The sequence below is a fragment of the Python bivittatus genome, unplaced genomic scaffold (genome assembly GCF_059951505.1).
Source record: "Python bivittatus isolate LINGU-HERP-01145 unplaced genomic scaffold, Pbiv_v1 ctg000850_np1212, whole genome shotgun sequence".
Lineage (NCBI taxonomy): Eukaryota > Metazoa > Chordata > Lepidosauria > Squamata > Pythonidae > Python > Python bivittatus.
Genome location: NW_028277112.1, coordinates 1,805,919 through 1,826,893, shown reverse-complemented (window position 1 = coordinate 1,826,893; position 20,975 = coordinate 1,805,919). Strand labels below are relative to the sequence as shown.

The window sequence follows — 20,975 nt, the reverse complement described above, 5'->3', positions numbered from 1 at the left end:
GCTAATACAGTCTCCAAACAATCAAAATGATACCTGTATATATGGACATCACCAGGTGGAGTACACAGAAATCAAATTGACTATATTTTTGCTAAAAGGAGATGAAAGAGCTCAGTTATAGCATCAAAGACTTGGCCACATGCTGTCTGTGGAACAGATTGTGAACTGCTCATGTGCAGGCTCCAAGTTAAGCTAAAGAAAGCCAACCAGTTTCTACAATATGATCTTGAGGATCTACCTATCATTTTCAAGGATAACATCAGGAATCACTTTGAAGTCCTGATTCTCATTGATAGAGAACTAGAGGAACAGTGGAATGAACATGAAGAAGTCCTTAAGGTTGAGTGTGAAAAGAGATTGCCAAAGATGAAGAAACAGAAGAAATCAAACTGGATGTCAAAACAAACCATGGAAATTGCCAAAAAGAGAAAAGAAGCCAAAGTCAAGAAAGACAATATTTCAGGAAGGAACTTAACAAAGAGTTTCAGAGACATATTAGGAGAGACAAGAAGCAGAATTTCAATAACTGTAAAGACATTGAAGATGGAAACAGACATGGAAAAACAATAAAAGTCTTTCAAAGGATCTCTGAACTCAGAAGGAGGTTCCAACCTCGAAATGATATGCTAAAGCAAGGTTTCTTAACTTTTTTTTTTTTGCTCATGACCCCCTTTTGAGCCTCTGTGACACCCTCATAGTCACTATCGGATGGGAAAAAAGTACTTTACTATCTGTACTGTTTATTAATCTAAATTGTATCATATATTGTAAACTGTAGTAATTTTCAGAATTCGTGCTGCTGAAATTACCACAGAATGTGATGTGACAATTATGACAAATTGATCATACGCCTAACAGTTAACTTTGGATGGCCTACTCAGAAATTTACTGTGGCCCTCTAGAAATATAGCATGGCCCCTTGAGGGGCCATATGTACACACTGTGAACCACTGAGCTAAAGGACACCAGTACACAGATAACAGTAATCAGTAACTGATTCAAAGATCAAACAAAGATGGAAGTAGTGTACCAAAATACTGTACAATAAAGATGTCAGCTTTGCTTTGCTTTCTATTATCACACGATAATCTATTTTTTATGTGTAATACTTTCATAAAATCACAGTAAGAAACTTTGTAGTATCTCCTATAGTATTAGAAATACAACTGCTATCGTAACTGAACACATAACTATAGGCTTCCCAATATAAACTTGGAGTATCTCCTATAGTATTATTGAAACATCTGTAAAGCAATATGTGACTATATAACAGATAAATATTTGTTAGAAAACTAAAAAGCTACATTTATGATGTTCAGGAAGTTGAGAAGATGCCTAACAGAATATAAAACTTTCATCTGAATTAAGAATTAAAACTGAAAAACTTAACTAAATGAATACACCCAATAAGGATGTTAAATAAGTACATCCGCCTACATGTTTTTGAAAAGTCTTTGATATGGAAGAATCTGTGTTCAGATTGAGAACATCAAAAGCTGGAAAACAGAACAATCAAAAGAAAGAGCACAGAGACTTTTTAAATTAGCCTGTAGATTATAAGTGCTCAGTCCCACTTAGGGTATAATTTAGGACAATTTATACATTATTCATGCTGCAGTAAACTATTCCATTGGTTTACCTACTCTCACAACAGATATGGATTGATTCAAATCAATTTAATTCATGATTAAAGCAGCAAAAGAAAGGTTGGCTTAACTTTTAAATCAAGTTTCCCGAGTCTTTATAGAATCCCTTACTATAGTGGCAGTCTGGGCACTAAACTTAAGATAGCTTTAATATAAGCTATCTTTAAAAAATCCCCATTTATACCAGCCCCCTGGATGCCTACAATAGTCAGGGAGGTCCTGCAATCTCCACCATGGCTTTTAAATTACAACTTGGTATCAAAGTATAAGTGGCCTTTTTCCATGGTGGCGCGTTAGAATGATCTTTGTGAAGGCCTATTCCTGATCTACAACTGGACTGAAGAACACAACCAATAGACTGGGAGGTATATCAGGGTGTTTATTTGGGGGATATTTTCAGGGTGAGGAATAGAGGCTGTGGTAGCTGCTATTAAGTTCAGGAGGAGGGGAGCACTAGGAGAGCAGAATTAAAAAGGACTCGGTGTAAGAAGGAGCTTTGCAAACTGAAAAGGGACAAAAGAACTGAGAAACTGAATAAAAAGTAAAAGAGATGGCAACCACCTTTCCTCTCCCATCAGGATAACTGCAAGATTCTAACAAAGGGAAAGTTAAGTGAGGAGAAAGGGAAGATAATTGATCACTCTGATCAGTCCTTAATGAGTCTTCATTCTGATTTTGTGAATTCAGCAAGCCACTTTTGCCTCCCCCGGCCCCATTAATGGATATATACATTAAAAAAAAAAAAAAAAACAGGACAGGACAGGACAGGACAGGAAATGGGCTAACAAGAAACTCAGAAAAGTAGTGATAGTCTCATGCTGATCCAGGTGCTAGCCTTAGTAGATGTGTATGGTTTATCTAAGCTAGCTGCTGTTGCTGCTTTGGTTCACACATTGTACTTGGCCCTTTTTTTGCTATGGGCAAACTCAGGTGGTACCCTGAAAAAGACCTGGAGAGACTTGGTGTGGGGCAGGCAGTCCTGGGCTAGGGGGTGCTTCTGGCACCAGAAGATCTATGCCCTGTGGATTGGTCCTCAGGACAAGGGCTGAACACTGGCCCACTGGCTCCTCTCTTTGGACATAGGCACTAGCACCCATTTTACATTGTTTCCCACCATATGGGGGGAGAGCCTTGGTGTTGGGGGCATAGCAGATTAAACCCCATCCCCCAGTCAAGTGCTAGAGGGCAGGTAGGAGAGGCCTTGCTGTGATAGCTGTGTATAGTTTGGTGAGAGGTTGTAGTGGATGTTTGGTGATGTGTGCAGTATGTCTGTGAGCTGAATAGATGCCTTGGCCTGAGAGGAGGATGTGAGAGGTGGGAGGGATCTGGGAGCAGGAAGGAGCATCAGGGGAAATATGGCAGGATCTGGGAGTGGGCTGTGCTCAGATACATTGGGCTCTCTGGTTGAGAGGGATCCAAACTTCCAGCCCCCAGGATCTTTCCTCAGAGCCAGGTTATCAGATCCTTGATGGACCTAGACTCTGGCTGTTGCTGCTGAATGCCAGATTGGTCTGCAATAAATTTGTCAGCCCTTTGAACCAGATTAGAAAACTGAAGTATGAATGCCACTACTACTTTTATTATATGTTTACAGCAACAGAATCTTACAAGTCTGAATATGCTTCTCCCCCTTCTTCTCTTTATCTTCATGAGAACTAGGGAGGGTCAAGTCTGAGTCACTTTCTCAAATTACATTTCTGCTTTGGACTCAAATTTCTTTTATCTGACTGTTGTTTTGGTTGCAGCTCTTCCTCCTGTTCCCCAAGGTTATTCCTACATCCCATTATAAAATCCTTCCTCATCCTCATCCTCCAGGTACATCTAGGTCTTGTTAATGCAAGCCAGGTCAGCTGCATCACCCACATCACCCACAGGTGGATGTGAGGACCTCTGGCTGAAGCTGAGATCTAGGGAACATTGGGGCTGCTGCTGGTGTATCGTCTTCCCTGCTGCCCAGCATTGTCCCTACCTGAGCTACTGGATTCCGTTGCTGGGCTAGTAATAAGACCCCAAGCCTATCAGTTCTTGGAGACTTCAACTTGCCATCTAGTGTCACTGAATCCAGAGCAGCTCACATTTTTCCCCCTTCTTTTCCCCCTCATTTTTACAGCTCAGGAGAGAGGGAGCGTGCTATGTCTGTTGACACATCTCTACTAAAGGTCCTTGTAGGCATCATTTTGTTTTCAATTTTTCACCTTTTTTTCTTTTTCAGCATAACTATGGAAATGATCATTCTTTAAGATTTTCAACCCTTAGTGTTCCATTATCAGATATTCCAATTCTTTGGTCCATGCTTCAAAAAAAAAATCTGTGATTTCAACTTTAAAAATATTTTTTATACAGATAGGATGTAGGTTTGGTTTCAGAATTAGACTCCATCAGAAAAGAAAATACCTCAGGTTTCTTTGAAGCAGTTTGGTCCATGCTGAGCTGTCAGGACACACTTGAGGTGACTGTAACACCACTGCTGTGAATTAGGCAAGCAAAATTCTATCTGAACTTGAGAGAAATCCTTAAAATAATCATCACAAAGTATTTGATTTAAAGTTAACTATTCCAGATTCCATTCATACTTTCCAATAAAAGGTCCTGCCACCTATTTTCAAAATTGAATTCTTCCATAAAGTTAAATATCCATGGGCTTCAACATCAAAATCCAATCCATAACCCAAAAGGCCCAAACTTGTCTAGCTGTTCTCAACAGCAGAAATGAAGGACCCTTTTTATTATATGTTGACCCAAGTAGTTGCCCAGACTTTAGTGGCAACAAATAAAAACTTTATAATGAAGCCCAGAAAGGCTGATAGTCTACTAAATGTTCACTCAACATAAATATGAACAATAAAATGTAAGCCCAATGATATCTTTAGAATCCTGGTAAATTAAGACCATCATCTTCAAAAGATAATCTCAGTTTATCTTTGGTGGCCTATTTAACTGTATAAATTTCTTCAGCAATTTGCTTATCTGAAGAAAATATCAATTTGAAATTAATATTGAAATACCTCTTAGAACATAAATCAATCAGGGAGCAATATTCATTTTAATAACATTAATATTACCCCAACAACTTAATGGAATTTTAATCCATCTATTAAAATCCAAGCCAACCTTTTCTAAAACTTTTAATGTGGTTTGGTTCCACATATTTAGAAATATTTTTAAGAATATAAAGTTCTAAATGCTTAATATGTTCTGTAGAAATTACAAAGCCCAGCTTTTTACATTAATTTATTGATATAGCAGAATCCAAAGGAAGTATTATTCAAAACCTGCCAAGGACTACAATGTAATTTTCTTTTCTTTTTTTTTAATAAATTTAATTTTTCATAACACTCATATAAGAATTAATGAATGGGGTAAAGAACGAAATGAAAGAAATGTTCTTATGGGAACACAGTGACTGGTGATAAAAAGAAAGAAATGTTCTTATGGGAACAGAGTGACTGGTGATGACCCAACAGATGGAAAAGAGACATTCTATTTTAACATTTGGCTGAAAACAATTCCCCACTGTGTTTCTTTATTGTAGGAATTATTCTAAGTTATACAAAATCACTAAAACATTGCTCATCATTTTTGTCACTTTTTTATTATAATTATCTAGTATGTTCCATTAGGCCTACTATAAATCCAACAGCAGATTCTAACATTAGCAAATCGGTGTTTTTGCAAATAAAAAAGCAGAATTACCCCACAATATTTCTTAATAGTACATTAAAAGACAGAACAAGCATAGGCAATTAACTTCATTAATATTGAAATACAAATGCTTTCTATGCTGGGTGTTTTATTTTGTTTTTTCTCCCTTAAAGTAAAAGCCAGTCCTCCATCAGGTTTTGCTACAACTTTTCAATATGTCGTAAGTGGGCGGATTTAATCAATAATGATAGGGGAGAAGAGACTGAAACCTTCATGGCTCAACCCACCCTTCCATTTTGTTTATGTTTACACAAAATCACTGGGAGAGGTCATCCATTGTTTGTGGTGAGAAATCATCAATATCCTGATATCCAGCTTTGTACCTCCTCTCCAGTTTAAGCAAAAAAAGCAATGAAAGTCCAGAGCATGGAGGCTAGACAGGATGGCACAGGCTTAGGCTGAATTACAGCAAAACAAAGATGTTATCTGTACAGAAGCCTTTGGGTTCCACCAAGCTTCCATATTTAGCTCTGGACCTGAAATGGCAGGTCCACAACTAGGGGTCCTTTTAGACTTGCAGCTCCTGCTGACACAGTAGATGGGGCAGTGGCCAGGATGGGTTTTGCCCAGCTTTAGTGGTACATCAGCGGTAGTCCTTTCCAGATCAGGAGGTTCTGCTCTGGCAATAGTAATTCACATCCTTGACACTCAACAGTTGGACTATTATAATTCTCTCAACATGGGAGCTGCCCTTGAAGACAATTTGGAAGTTTCAACTGGTGCAGAATTCAGCTACTCACAGAGCAGAATAACACCATTTTTGTGGAAGCTGTACTGGTTATGCGTCTAGGTACAATTCTGGGTCTATTACCACCTATTACCACTTATAAATTTTTCAAAGCTCAGGTCCTTATTATCTCTGGGATCATATGATCCAGCAGAATCTGCATGTCCATTCTACATAGGCCAAGAATCCAAGCTGAGATTCCTCTACTGCAAAAAGTTAAGGAAGGAGTTAGGAAGCAATATTTACCAATAGCAACATCCTTGTTGTGAAAGTAAGGATGGCCTTTTTCCTTGTTGTTGTTTTTTTAAAGGAACACAAGTTTATGCTTTTCCAATTAATCTTAAAGGGAAAGATGCTATTTCATTGGAAGCAGCCAAATATGTGGGGAGTATTTTGAAGATTGGGGCCATATGCATTTCTGTTATTGCTTATGCTTAATTTAATGCTATGCTATAATTGTTTGTGGTCACCCAAAAATCTAGATTAATCACTCAAGATGAATCATTTTTCACTATTAGTTTCAAAATAGATCATAATTTACAATATTAATAATCTTCACCCCATATTAAAGTAGAAAACAGATTGGAGAAGAGTAAGGAATGCAAGTCTTTATAGTACCTGAAGTAATGCCATATTGCTCATTAGGGCTTTGCTCCCAGGTAAGAATATGATAGTAGCTTTAGACAATTTCAGGTATAGTTATTTCTTGTCTTAGGACTAAAAAAAGCAGTTTCCCAGATCACCAACACAGAAATGCTGCATTCCCTAGGATACAAGTAGCCAACTTAGTATCCTCTAGAAATTGAAGATTTCTACATCCATAAGATCCAAATACCATGGACAATAAGTTATTGTGGAACTAGTTGTCTAGAATATCTGGAAGGTCACTTATCCTAGAGCACAGGGAGGGAAGACAATGAGAGAGTTACAGTAGTGCATTGATAAGAAGAAGGGAATATAAGGATGTTTAGTTCTGTAGGTTGTTTATTGTGACATTTTGTTACATCTTATGATCTAGGTAAATTGATTTAGACAATTTAAAGCAGCAATCAAAATAAAGATTTTAAAATTCCAATAAAAAGGCAAATTTAAACTCTGCATGTGTGTGTGTGTACCCACACACTCATTCATTTAAAATTAAACAGTGTTATTTAGCCTCAGCAGTACATTCTTAAATATTTCTACTTGAAAAAAATTATACACAACGCATTGCTTTAGATCATAACATTCATGATCACACTGAACTAACATTACACTCATAGCATACATAGCATCACTGTATTATTATTAAATTTGTTTTCACTACTTGCCCCATTTATTCTTCATGAAAATAACATAATCTCACTCTAAGCCTTAAAGTGGTTTTAGACAATGCTTAGTTTCTTCAATAAATAAACATTTACAATTGGATTATCAATTCTTGGCCTCTTACAGATATCAGACAATTGTTAGGCTTAATGGGAATGGGATGGGGATCTGGGTAGATAGGTCACTGGAGTGGAGAGCAATTCTAGTGTCTTGCCAATCTCCAGCTTCCATTCACAAGCCATCATTCAAATACATAAACGATTGTGTTGTGTTTTGACTGATATTTCACCAGAGATTTGTCTTTAAAAATAAAAACCTTTCAAAAGAATTATAAATTCATCTTCAAGAGATGATGGATTCTAGCCAACATTGCACAAGCCAGTTTCCATTTTTGCAGCAGGATTTCCTCTTCCTCCCCTTCCCTGTATCTGCATAGACAGTCCAACAAAATGCTCTAAGGAATTCTCAAACCTTCCTCTCTCCTTTTTCTATGTATTTTTTCAAACCAAGATGAAAAGCCAAGCAGAGAATAGAAGAAACAGGAGGAAAATATATTGTGTAAACATGTTTATAGATAACTCAGAAAGAAAGAAAAATTCATTCTTGCCATACATTTGTGGCAAGTGAGGAAAAAATTAAAGCAACTGAAAGGGGGAGGTGGAATGAGCCATATCAGAGTGTTTTTCTTCCTTCACCTGAGGCTAGATCTAAACCTCCCTTTGAGCATCTGTGGAAATTCACTCTCTCATGGGCTTTGTGTAGGAGGGTATTTTTTCCACCACTATTCATACACATACATTTTCTTCTACTGCTATGTGTACAATGTGACAGCCCTTTTGTGAAAAAGTAAACAGCACTCAAAGAAATCTAAGAAAATACCAAATGTGTTTCATTTGTGGCACAATTCTACCAAAGTTTACCAGATTCAATCAAATCCCAAATCAAAAACATTGATTCAGGTAGATTCAGTAGTTGTTCTAATTAAATGCCAGCCCTTCAAGGTGTCAACAAGCAGGTCTGGAGTCCCTTCCAGGGAAGCAATGGTGGACTGAAGATGGCTCCGCAACAGTGGAGCCAACAGCAACAACAGAAATGCATTTACAAATGAAACTGGCTGTTGTTTTAATAACTAAAGGGGACAGACAAATAATAAATCAGAAGAGTGACTTGGATAGCGGGGGAAGCCCTGGGAGGCCCGCGCAAGCCTGCGCAAGTCGGGAGAGGGGGTGCTCAGAGTGGCATGAGCTCAGAAAGGTTAGAAATAGGGGTGCGGGGCGCATGCAATTGCAGGGAGGCCAGAGAAAAAGGGTGCGGGGTATGTGCAAGTGCAGGGAGGCCATGGAAAGAGGTTGCAAGGTACATATGTGTGGGCAAGCATAGGGAGACTGGGGAAAAGGGTGCAGGGTGTGTGTAAGTAAAGAGGGTAAGGAGTGTGTGCGAGTGGAGAAAGGCCAGGGGGGGCAGAGACTTATCCCAGCGACTTTGCTTGGGGGAAGCCAGCAGGAAAGGAAATGACCAGGAAATGGCCAGGTGATCATGGGATGCTGCAACTGGTCATAAGTGCCAGGCGCCCAAATTTTGTTCATGTGACCACGGGGGTGCAGCAATTGCCAGAATTTCAAATACCAGTCATAAGTCCCTTCATTCAGCACTATCGTAACTTCGGCTGCTGAACAAATGGTCATAACTCAAGGACTGTAATCTGTAACTTCACTTTGTTTGGGTACTCTGACAAGAAGCTCACTGATCTCTGTAATTGTGCATGCCAATAAAGATACTTTGTTTCAACTATCTCCAATCATTTTGATTCCTAATTTAAGTGGGCATTTTTCCCACCACACAAATATGGCAGGGATTCTAGGAATGCTCTTAATTTTGTAAAGTAGAATAGCAGAATCTTGAAAGTCAGGATTTATCACTGCTTTGTTGTATACCAAACAAAATCAAGGTAGGGTTATTTTGAGTTTCTTTCTCATGCTTTCCTCTTTTTCAGGGTTTTCTAAAAGTCCCCTTCCCCCCAAGCGGTTCATTCATTTCTTCCCCATTCCTAACACTGTGTCTACTTTACTTCATATCAAGATTTTTCCAGACCAGACCAAATCCAAACTTTTCGGAAGCTTCCTTGCTGTTTCAGAGGTTTGTAAGGATACAGATGGTGTGTCCATAAAAACATATGCATCTCTCCCAAGCTCTCTATTTAAGAAAGCAGGCTATAGAGAGCAAGAGACAGGAGTCAGGCAAGCTTCTCTTTTGTTCACAGTAAGTTATTTCATGAGGCTTCTCCAAGTAAGGAGGTCATAAGAAACTCTATAACACCTAATCTTCCAAGATTGAAGATTTCACACCTAATCTTCTAAAATGTTGCAGATTTCTTGTCTATATAAACATCCATGATATAGTCACTTTCATTTAAATGTTCCAAAACAAACAAACAAACAGGGAGGATGGGGAGGGAGAGAGGAAGAAGACATGTCTCATCCTCTTCCTCTCTTTCCTTTCATCATTCCCAGCATTAGTGTCTTTCTCAGAGAGCTATGTCTTTGCATAATGTGCCCAAAGTAACATAATTTGAGCCTGGTCATTTGTGCCTTGAGAACTCTGGGCTGATTTGTTTGATGATCCATTTGTTTGTTTTCTTGGCTGTCCATGGTATTCTCAGGATCCTTCTCCAATACCAAAATTCAAAAGCATTAATACTCATCTTGTTTCTTCGAAGTCCAACTTTCATTTCCATTGCCTGGGAAAATCATTGCCTGCCCAATTCTATCTCTGTGAGTATAGAAATGTCACAACATATATCTTTACCAAAGCCTTCACTGCTACTCTACCAAGTGCTAGTTTACAGTGTATTTCTTGACTGTTGATTGCTTTACTGTTGATATCGTGTAGGTGTCTAACCTGTGTTGGATGATCCTAAACATTATTTTGCTAGCATGTGAAATTAAGGACATTATACAATACTTTGTCTGCTCTTTTAAATCTCCTTTTCTGGTATTGGTATACAGATAGTTCTCGTTTAGCAACCACAATTGGGATTTGCAACTCAGTCATTAAGCAAAGCAGTTGCTAAGTGAAACCACAACTGTGCTTATGATCTTACTTCAGCTGTTCTTTGCTTTACAGACCTGCAAAGATCATAAATGTGAGGATTGGTCATAAAGTTACTTTTTATCACTGCTTTAACTGTGAACAGTCACTAAATGAGGCAGTCATTAAAGAAGGACTACCTGTATAGACTGATATCTTCCAATCTGTTGGCAACTGTATGGTTCTCCAGAATTGCTGCCATAGTTTGGTTAGAACATTTACTGATTCTTCTTCTGTTGTTTGCCTATTTCTGTAAATATTCCATCAATTCCTGTAGTCTTCTGACTTGGTAATGATTGGAATAACTTCATCTTCTAGTACTAGAAGTTTTTGAAAGTAATGAGTATCTTCTAAGGTATCTTAGATGTTGACATCTTTACTGTTCAGTATTTCAGTATATTCCTTCCATTTTTGCTCAATCTTTTTTGAATCAGTTACTATCTACCTACTACTGTCCTTCAGCATATCAGTTCAAGGTTGGAACCTCCTTCTGAATCCAAAGATCTTTTGCAAGATTTTCCTTGTTTTTCTGTTTCTGTCTTCAAGATCTTTACATATGTTGTTGCAAGACTGCTTCTTGTCTCTTAATAACTCTCTCAAATTGTTATTTCCTGAGACCTTTGTCTTTCTTGGCTTTGGCTTCTCTTCTTGGCAATTTCCATCATTTGTTCTGAGATCCAGTTGATATTATTTGATCATTGATTACACTGTACCTAAAAACTGCCCTTTCTATAACCTTACTATAAAGCAGTGGGATTCCTTCTTTCTTTCTTATTTTTTTTTTGTGTCCTGAGTCATGAACAGGATGATTTTCTGACTGAAAGTGTCCAATTCCAGTCCATTTCAATTTGCTGATGTCTACGACATCAATCTGTAGTTGATTCATTTCATCTTTCACTGTGCTGAGCTTTGTTGTGTTCCTGTTTCTTACGTTCCGTGTTCCAAGTGTAATTCTTTGCAGCTTCGGATTTTCTTTTCCTGCATGCAACATCAACCATTAGATGTTCCAAAGTTTTTAATCTAGCCACATCATAAACACCACGAGTACTCTGAAAGATCCTCAGCTCTTCCTTAGAACCATGACCTGAGAGGCCCATCATTCGCCACTGTATCGCCATTCATTTTATATTGTCTGTTCGTGTGATTTTCTTAGTAAAATACAAGAGCGGCTTACCATTGCCTTCTCCCACACAGCATGAAATTATGTCTTTGCCACTGTCACTGAAGTGATCATCTACCTCCACCATCTTCCTATGTTGCTACTGCCCAATATAGGTGCTTGCTTAATTTAGCTGGGCAACTGCGATGTCTTTCACACCTAGGTGATCCTGCTGGGATTATAGATTCCCAGCATTCTTTGCTCATCCCTCTCCCCCCCCCCCACCTTCCATGATGAAGCAGCACAGCAGGACTTGTGGTGGGAGAGGCTGATGTGTAGATTCAAACTGTAACTGCTAATGTTGCATAAAACAACCAAATTGAATTTACCAGACTTGATTCTCTCACATGGTCAACTTTACCTGCAAATTTCATTTAATTCTGCCAGGAAAGTTTCTAAGGAACCATTCGCTAACAGTCCACACAGAATATTTAAAATAAAAACTCTACTTACTTACCTAAAAGTTATCAGAGTTTATTCCCTAATGAAGAATATGTTAAACAGTGAATATCCACTGCACACATTAATTCTTTTTACTTCTTATATTACCTCATGGATTAATTTTTCAGAAATCTATGCTTACTATAAACCATTGGAACTAATCTGACTTCCTAGGATCTTGGAGATACACGTAGTCCTTGTTTAGTGACCACAGTTAGGACTGGCAACTTGGTCTTTAAGTGAAGCGGTTGCTAAGTGAAATCCCAACTGTACTTATAATCTTACTTCAGCTTTCCTTTGTTTTACGGACCTGCGAAGGTCATAAATGCGAGGATTGGTTGCAAAGTTACTTTTTCATCACCGTCATAACTGTGAACAGTCCCTAAACAAGGCACTTGCTAAACAAGGACTACCTCTACATACATCCATAGATTAACCTGACTCCATACAGACAAAAGGAACAAAGCATGCTTACCTAAATATTATATCAGGATATATAATGCTTCACAGGAAATATCTAATCTAAGTTAAAATAGGTGTTATTTATTATCAAAGTGAATGATCAACAGCATACCAAAAGCTGATCTTTGACTTTAAATTATTGTAAATAGTCATTCGGGGAGACAAGAAATAAAGGAGAAGAGCTATCTGTTGCACATTTCTTAAGTGAATAATATACCCCACTTAGTCATTTAGCCATTTAGACGTGGGCAGCCTTTCTTGAGTTGAGCTTGTCTTATAGATAACAAAATAGTAGCAAAGCAAAACATGAAAGGCCATCATTTTAAAGAAGTTCTAAATACTTGAAACTGTTGATGTTCAGTTGCTGAGCAGGTACAAGTAACTAGATTTAATAGTTTGCTTCTAGAATGGTTTCAAAGTACACATGAATGAATATTCTCTGTCTATAACTGCTTAAAATGTTTAACAAAATGAGGATGCATTTATTTCCCAATGCAAGTTCACTATATCAATTGTTTTTGAGAATTATACTAAGCATAATGTGGTTTACTTCTGTGTAGCTCACTGATGGTTTGCAAGCCACATTTTAATGCTTACTACTGTCTTTTTTTAAACTTGTATTAGCATTATAATTTTTCTTTTTCTCCTTGAAAATTGTTAATACTTTGCTTTTAAGGATAAATAAAATGGAAGAAAATGAACACAGTCAATAGTGGTTTATTCACCAAACATGATTCATAAATTCATTATATGTGAACCCAGCATGTGCATTAGGTCTTCTCTCCATGTAGTTCTTGCATTTAGTATGTAGGGTGGAAACAAAGACCCATTCTTTTCTCCAAGTAGCAAGTGCCCCATATTTCCTAGTATTATTTATCTTCTTCCACCAAGATGCTTTTAAGGTTATGGGTTGTTTTACTGCTTAGAAGAGAGAACTCTAACACTGTTAACTGTTAAAGTACCAGTTTTTATCCCCATTTCAATAGCGTGTCTATCTACACTTTATACATACTCGTACATTTTTTCATATAAAAATTAAGCTGAAGGAAGTCTGACCAAGTATCAACCAACACAAACTTTTGTACTTGCATGGTGACACCACATATATGTATTCAAAGGCAAAAAGATGTTTTGGAATGTGTGGAAAACATAGCACATGACTCCAACTCCTTATAGCAACACAACTGCTGCACAATCCCAGGAAAAAACATGTATGGTTTAAGGAGCTGCAGACAAGTCCTATATTCACACCCCATACATACAAAGCATCTTTTTGCTTTAAATCTGCTACAACTCTACCTAGTAATTAACCCCAGATACTCCAGAATAACAGCACCTTCAAGAAACCTCATTGCTAATACCTGTTTTTGTAACCATATACAATCAGATCTGTAATGAACAAATATTATACCTGTTTTAGCTCCGTCAGTTAAATCAATGTCTTAGGAGTCATTTTACTTAAGGCCATTTCACCACCTATGACTTATAGTGGTCTTCTAGCCAACACTGAGAAGATATAAGCCTTGTCCTCATTATTTTCAACACTGAAATATCTGGATAACTCTAGAAGATGCAATAAGTCCCCAGAAGGGATCCCATTTAAAGCCAACAATTTATCCTACTTTTTCCTAGTACTAAAACTTAATTCATATGAAACAGCTACGTTACTAAATAAGTATATATGAAACAGTTATATTACTATATAAGTAAGCATGAAGCCATTATTCAAATACTTTATTTTAATTCAACAGTTTTCACTCTTCAGAGTAGGATTCATTTTCAGCTCAAGTATGTATTAGGAATTGCATTTAAAATTTTACTACAAATATTTATATTAACAGTGTAGCAGTAGAATCCACTTTAGACTGAATTACAACCTTGCAGTTAAAGATGAATTATAGAATTCCTTTCATATCCATATGTTCCTAGACATCAAATAGGAACCTAGCACAAAATAAAATACATATCATAGAAACAAACCTCTTCGTACACATATACTTCTCAAACCCATATTTATAAGGTGTGATCCCTAGTTAGATTTAAATTAATGAAGTTATGAGCAAATAGCTCTCTGCTTCCTACTGTAAGTCTTTTCATTTCAGGTAGTGATATATAGTATTTTTAAATTTTAAAAAATTAATGCTTGTTTTATATATTAACTGTTTTATAGTCTTGTTGTATGCCTTTCAGATTTTCTTGAATAGGTAATGTTTGATAATTCCATTTAAACCCAGAAAACATTCTGTTCTAAGTACATACTGGTTTGTTTATATCTCCTATCTTAGAATGCCCTCAGAAGGAACATTTATAGTTCAATTTCAGCCAAAAACAAATGTGCTGACTTAAAAGTACACAATCGTAACTGCACATTAGAAACCAAACTACAAAGTGACCTGAAATAATTAATGCAGACAGAATAAAATTCTATACCCAGAAAAAGAAATTACTAATTTATGAAGCAAGACACTAAAGTTATCACATCAGCATGAACTTCCTCCAACATGAAACCAGATTCTATGGATCCGCTATCCATCCTAAGCTGGTTAAAGAGTGTGGGAAGCACTGGAATAATGGAAAACAAACCAAAAATGCTTTTTATTTGAAATGATTAAACGTTAATTTTTAACTCAGAAGATTTTTATATCTAAAAAATAAATCTAAAACAACAAAATTGCAGAACTTAAAGAAATGTTAAGTATACTGTGGATATAAGTGGTCAAACAACTGAAAATATTAAGATCCATAAAGCCAAATGAATAGACTTAAATTATAAATCTATATCATTTTAGTATTCATTACAGCACCCAGGACATTTGCTGTTAAAATATTATTATATAGTAGTAATACAGTGGTACCTCTAGTTACGAACGCCTCTTACGAATTTTTTGAGATACGACCAGCTCCGGACCCAAAAATTTACCTCTACTTGCAAACTCCGCCTCGAGTTACGAACCGGATCCGCGGCCATTTTCCCTGATGCCACACGGTCACGGCTTCCTGTGGGCAAGATCACGGTAGCAAGGAGACATTTGGTGAGGCTTGTGGTGTATTTTGTGGTGTTTGGAAGGTTTTTGGTGTGCTTGTCAGCATGGCTCTAAAGAAAATGCAGAGCAGGCTGGCAACTGACTTTAGACAGGTTTTTCCCCAGAACTGAGCCTGCAGCTAAGAGGCAAAGAAGAGAGGAAACCCCTGAAGGAGATCTCCCCGATGTCCCTTTGGAGGGGGACTCTCCCTCCAAACAATAACTGCCTCCCCACCCCATTCTCCCTCTTCATATTGTGCTGTACTGTACTTTTTTTCATGTTTTTGACGTTTAAAAATAAAATGCATATGTTTCAGAACTGTTTAGCCGTATTTACATTGAACCTTATGGGGAAATTTGCCTCGTGGTGCAACCAAATTCAGAGGGCAGAACGGATTAACCATATTTACATTGAACCTTATGGGAAACTTTACCTCGACTTGAGACCAACTCGAGTTGCAACCCGAGTCACGGAACGGATTAAGTTCGTAACTAGAGGTACCACTGTATATATGTTTACACTTCATATTTGTCTGCATTAGGAAAAGAGAATGTCTAGCTCAGTGTTTCTCAACCTTGGCAACTTGAAGACATGTAGACTTCAACTCCCAGAATTCCCCAGCCAGTTTGAGAAACACTGGTCTAGCTCATAGGAACAATTCAGCTCATCCAACTTCTAATCCCTAGCTTGAGGCCCTGCTTACTCCTGAAAGTCGCATCTCTTTGTCCCCCCACTTCAAAGGGCCCTATATTGTTTCATAGGCATTTAGAGAAGTAGCAGGTTCAAATGGATAGACAGCATGTCCAGGCATACAATGCTCAACAGACCTGCCAATTACAAAGTAATTCATCAATCCATATTGCTCAAATCTTCCAAGATTAATGCAGCATGCAGAATATGTAGTATGTTTTTGACACTGCCTGGATTCACAGAACACACTAAGCTATATTGTGACTGGATATTTATAGAACACACTAAGCTATAATGTGATTGACTTGGTTTTCGCTTAGCATAATAGGTGAACCTGGCCTTTCTTAGTTGTAAACTAAGATCTAATGTGTCATACAAACCCAGGTTATGGTTTATGTAATAGCTGTGGCAAAGCACAATGTGTAAACAGATATGCATTCTAGAAAGCAACATTAATTTTTGTTTAAATTCTAGGGAAAGCTGTTTATAAGTTGACCTATAACACAATTCATTCTGAAGTGTGGAAATTGAAGAGAAGTCACTATACCAGAAAACTCCCATTTTCTGTTATTCTAAGAAATAGCCATTAAAGTATGGTGTTGTGAAATCAAGTCCTAACATTTGATAAGAGGTTTCATGACTGACACTCAGCTACAGTGGGACACTTAGCCAACCTTGATTGATTTCAAAAAGCTACGCAAGGCAAGACCTGATTAGTAGCTGGACAGGCGATTATCAAGAAATCTAAAAACACCTCAGGAGAAAGAAATGGCAAGCTAGATAGATGCTGTGGGAATTAAGTTGAAACCTCGAATTCCTCAGGGCAGTTAAGATGAAACCCATAGTTTCTCATGGCAAGTATGTCAGTTGTGTCAACAAACAAAAGACATACAGTTTGAAGGTCAAAAAGTGCAATGCAAGAAGTCTATTAAATCTGCGAATGATGGGAAAAAGCAGTGTCAAAATTAAACTATAGTGCAGTGTTTCTCAACCTTAGCAACTTTAAGACGAGTGGACTTCAACTCCCAGAATTCCCCAGCCAGCATAGCTGGCTGAGGAATTCTGGGAGTTGAAGTCCACTCGTCTTAAAGTTGCCAAGGTTGAGAAACACTGCTATAGTGTAAAAGAAAAAAACTGTATTTTCATACTTTCATCTTGACAGAGGGCAATCAATTGCTTTCTGTGGCTTGATCCCAGTATGCAAGAAAGTTCTTATCCAGCCTTGCTAAAGCCAAGTTCAAGCCTAAGAACCTTGTCAAGCCATGCCAGGGCAAGTGTCTGAGAACCCCTGCTGAGACAGTCAGCCCTTTATTATAATCATTGACCAGAATTCCACCAAAAGGTAGAAATTAAAACTCACGCAATAAAAGATAAAAGTAAACAACAATAACTAAATAATCAATATGGTTGGTTACAACAGGTTTTACATACAATAGAACAAAACTGGTCATATTCAAAGTGATTGAATATTGGTCAACTAACAACTATACATAAATCCAAATGTCCCAGAAACTTAGTTAATAAGGGGCATATAAAACACAGCCATAATTTTTTATAAAATGGGCACATGGGTACAACACATGGATTGTATTTTCAATTGCCCCTTCACCTCAAGGACACAGTCTTAAAGAAGAAGGGATTTTCCTGAGCTTTCCTTCAAGGACAGCTGTTGGAAGTATGTTAAACCATGCTTGGATTATTGCTTTCCTAATTTGAGAGATGGATATTTGGTTTAAATATCTTGTTGTTTATATAAAAGTGAGATCAGGTACTTAAAAAAACATCTCTAGGCAGGGCTGTCATATCTAATTGCCTTTCTACATCCATAACAAGGTATTTAAGGCTCGACACTTCCCGCTTACAGTGCATCAGAAGTAATATATCCTGTGAAAAGCCGTAACTCTGAAGCTTCTGATAAATTAATCTTCTCTAAATCAATTCACAGTTATCCACCAGGATCAAGGGATCTAGCCCCAGAGGAAAAAAAAAGTAGTTTCAATCAGAATGAAAATATACATAACCATATGCTGGTTGAGTCCATTCTAATCACTCCAGCTTTACAACATGGACCACTTTAGGCATACTCTCTTCAAGGGCAACCATGAGCCAAAAGGTTCCCCTCCCCCCCCCCAAATTACATGGATGTGTTCATGTGGTCACCAGGAATCCCATTTCCCTAGAAGTAGTACTTATTTTTATCAGGACTGAGCCTATCACAATTTAAATCCTCTCTCCCTACCTTCCAAGTCCTTCTCTAGAACAGGGAGACCAAAAACACATCAGATACGTTTTAAGCCTGCACTCTAACACAGCAGTTCATCTAAGCAGATTGTGCCTTCCAAAAAAGCAGTGCTTGTGTTCGATCCCATTTAAAAGATCCTCACACCCTAAGGCAAAGATAATCCAGCTTTCAGAACTCGCCAGCTTTAGGGAGCATCTCCTCACTCCAGGAAAAGTACTTAACCCATCCCTGGAGCCTTGTGTCACCCTGACTTCTAATACAGCCACCCTGTGGAATTTATCACCTCCTCCCTAGAAGGTACCCCTGGAAATCCACGAGACACGCCCGCTTTTCCTCGCTTGCAACAGTCCTCAGAAGAATTATTCCGTTCCCAAGGAGCCGGAGGGCTCAACAGCGTCAATGAAGCACCTACCCCGAAGCGCCATCAAGCGTGGCAGCAAAGACTCACTCCTCCCGCCCGCGCAGGGGCCACCGTTCCCCATCGAAGCGGGGCGCCGCGATTGCCGCCTTCCCCTCTCGCCCGCTGGCCGAACATTAAACAAGCTCCACCTGAGGAGGGAGGAAGACGAAACCACCTTCCGTGGACTCCGAGCCCAACCCGGAGGTGGAGAAGCGCCTCGCAGAGTCTCATTTGTGGCCGGTGTCCAGGGTAATTAAGGAGAAACGCCCGTACAAACACACAGCCCACTCAAGCAATTAGGAAGAGGCTCACCCGACCGTCAACACGCGGCTGGGAGCCCGCCCTTGGCAGCCGCTTCCCGGCGCCCAGAAGGAGCCAGGCAGGGCAACCGCGGCCGGCGGCGGCGGCGGCTTCCTCCTGCCCTCGCTCCTCCGCCAAGCCAGGTCGTCCACCCGCCGCCCGCCACGACTCCCGCGAGGCGGGAGAAGCCAGCCTGGACCCTCCCGCTCCCTTCGGGGGGGAACGGGCACCCCAGACGGCCGCACAGCCCCATCCCTGAGCCGCCCTCCCCAACCCTGATCTCCCACCTCCTCGTCTTGTTCCTCCAGCGAGGCATCGCTCTCGGGACGACGGCGCGTGGCTCCGCAGCCGCCAAGCCCACCCGGGCTCCCCGAGTCGTCCTCCTCCTCCTCGCTCTCCCGCCGGCCGGCCGTGCATGCCCCCTTCTCCGCCTCGCCTGCCTTCCCGGCGCAGTGGGGAACGCAGGGAGGCGTCGCGGGGGCGCCCGGCGCTTCCACTCCTGGCCCCTGCAGCTCGGGGGTGCCGCCGCGTCGGAGGGGATCCGCCCGCGCGAAACCCCCTCGGCTCGCAGGAGCAGCGGAAGAGCCGGCTTCGCCTTCCTCGGAAAGAGTTTGCGAGTCTGACGACGAGGGGGACGAGCTGGAGCTGGAAGAAGAGGGCGAGAGTCGCCGGCCTCCGTCACCCCTCCGCTCTTCCTCCTCCTTTCCCACAGCAGCCGCCGCGGAAACTTTCTTGCCCATCGCCGCCCCTCTAAGTGCACAGGAAGGGCCGCCGCCGCCGCCGCCGCCGCCGCCTTGGTGGGTTGGAGGAGAAAGTCAGCCGCCCGCCTTCACCGGCGGCATCACCGCCGGTGCCATCCTCGGCCGGAAAGGGAAAAAGCCCAGCGCCGCCGCCGCCGCCGCGCCCCACTATGCCGGGACGTCGCCCGGGGGCAGCGACATCCCACCGCGGTCACCTCGCGAACACCGCCGGCTCGGAAACTCCGCGCGGGCTGCAGACGAGCTCCCGAAGCGCGCAACCCAAACCTTAGCCAGCCCTGGAGGCGGCTCTTGCCTTCCGCGGAGCCGCCTCCTGGCGATAGGCGAGGTAAATGGGCAGCCCACGCAGCCAATGGCAAAGGCGGCGGCGATGATGGGCGGGCCTGCCAAGGGATAATCCTGAGCCGGGTGGGCGGGAAGCAGCAGGTAACAGGAGCACCAAGTTACAGCCGCCGCAGTTGGTGCTTTTGGAGCGGCGGCGCCAGCAGGAAAGGGAGGATCCGCGGTAGCGGTCCCGAGCGCACTGAGGTCGGAGCATGCCCCCGTTGGATGTAACAGGGCTTTAAGAGTGCTGTTCCCCTGGTAGTTTATGGTTATTATCCTTAGATCTCCAAGAGACCTAACCCTCCAAGATAACACCTGGAAATCCCAGGCAGGAGGCTTAGACTGAGAAGACGACCATGACGGACCACTTTAACACTCTTAGTAAGAAAATTGCACAGACCAGTCTTTCTCAACCTTGGCAACTTGAAGACGTGTGAACTTCAACTCCCAGCATTCCTCAGCCAGCCATGCTGGCTGGGGAATGCTGGGAGTTGAAGTCCACACGTCTTCAAGTTGCAAGGTTGAGAAACACTGGTATAGAGCATCAGGGGAGTGAATTTATTTGGGTATCCTGTGTCCTTTGGATCTATCAAAGTGCAGTCCAGAGTGGAGCAAACCTAAGCAACTTTATCAGCAACACTGTTTGCAAACACATCACAGTACCAGAATGGGAGGTTGTCCCCAAAAGAGAATAATCACCCTGAAA

The 20,975-nt window shown here is 40.4% G+C and overlaps 1 protein-coding gene across 4 annotated transcripts in view; it reads right to left on the bottom strand.

Moving 5' to 3' along the window:
• The window catches only part of MAST4 (microtubule associated serine/threonine kinase family member 4), a 227,359-nt gene extending 207,162 nt beyond the window's left edge, over nucleotides 1-20,197 (bottom strand). For all 4 annotated transcript variants that reach the window (XM_088130318.1, XM_088130319.1, XM_088130320.1 and 1 more), the window contains exon 1: nucleotides 19,475-20,197. In XM_088130318.1, coding sequence (XP_087986444.1) covers nucleotides 19,475-19,927 — 453 coding nt within the window. In that variant the 5' untranslated portion in view covers nucleotides 19,928-20,197. The remainder of the gene's footprint in view (nucleotides 1-19,474) is intronic.
• Between the last annotated feature and the right edge of the window lie 778 nt (nucleotides 20,198-20,975).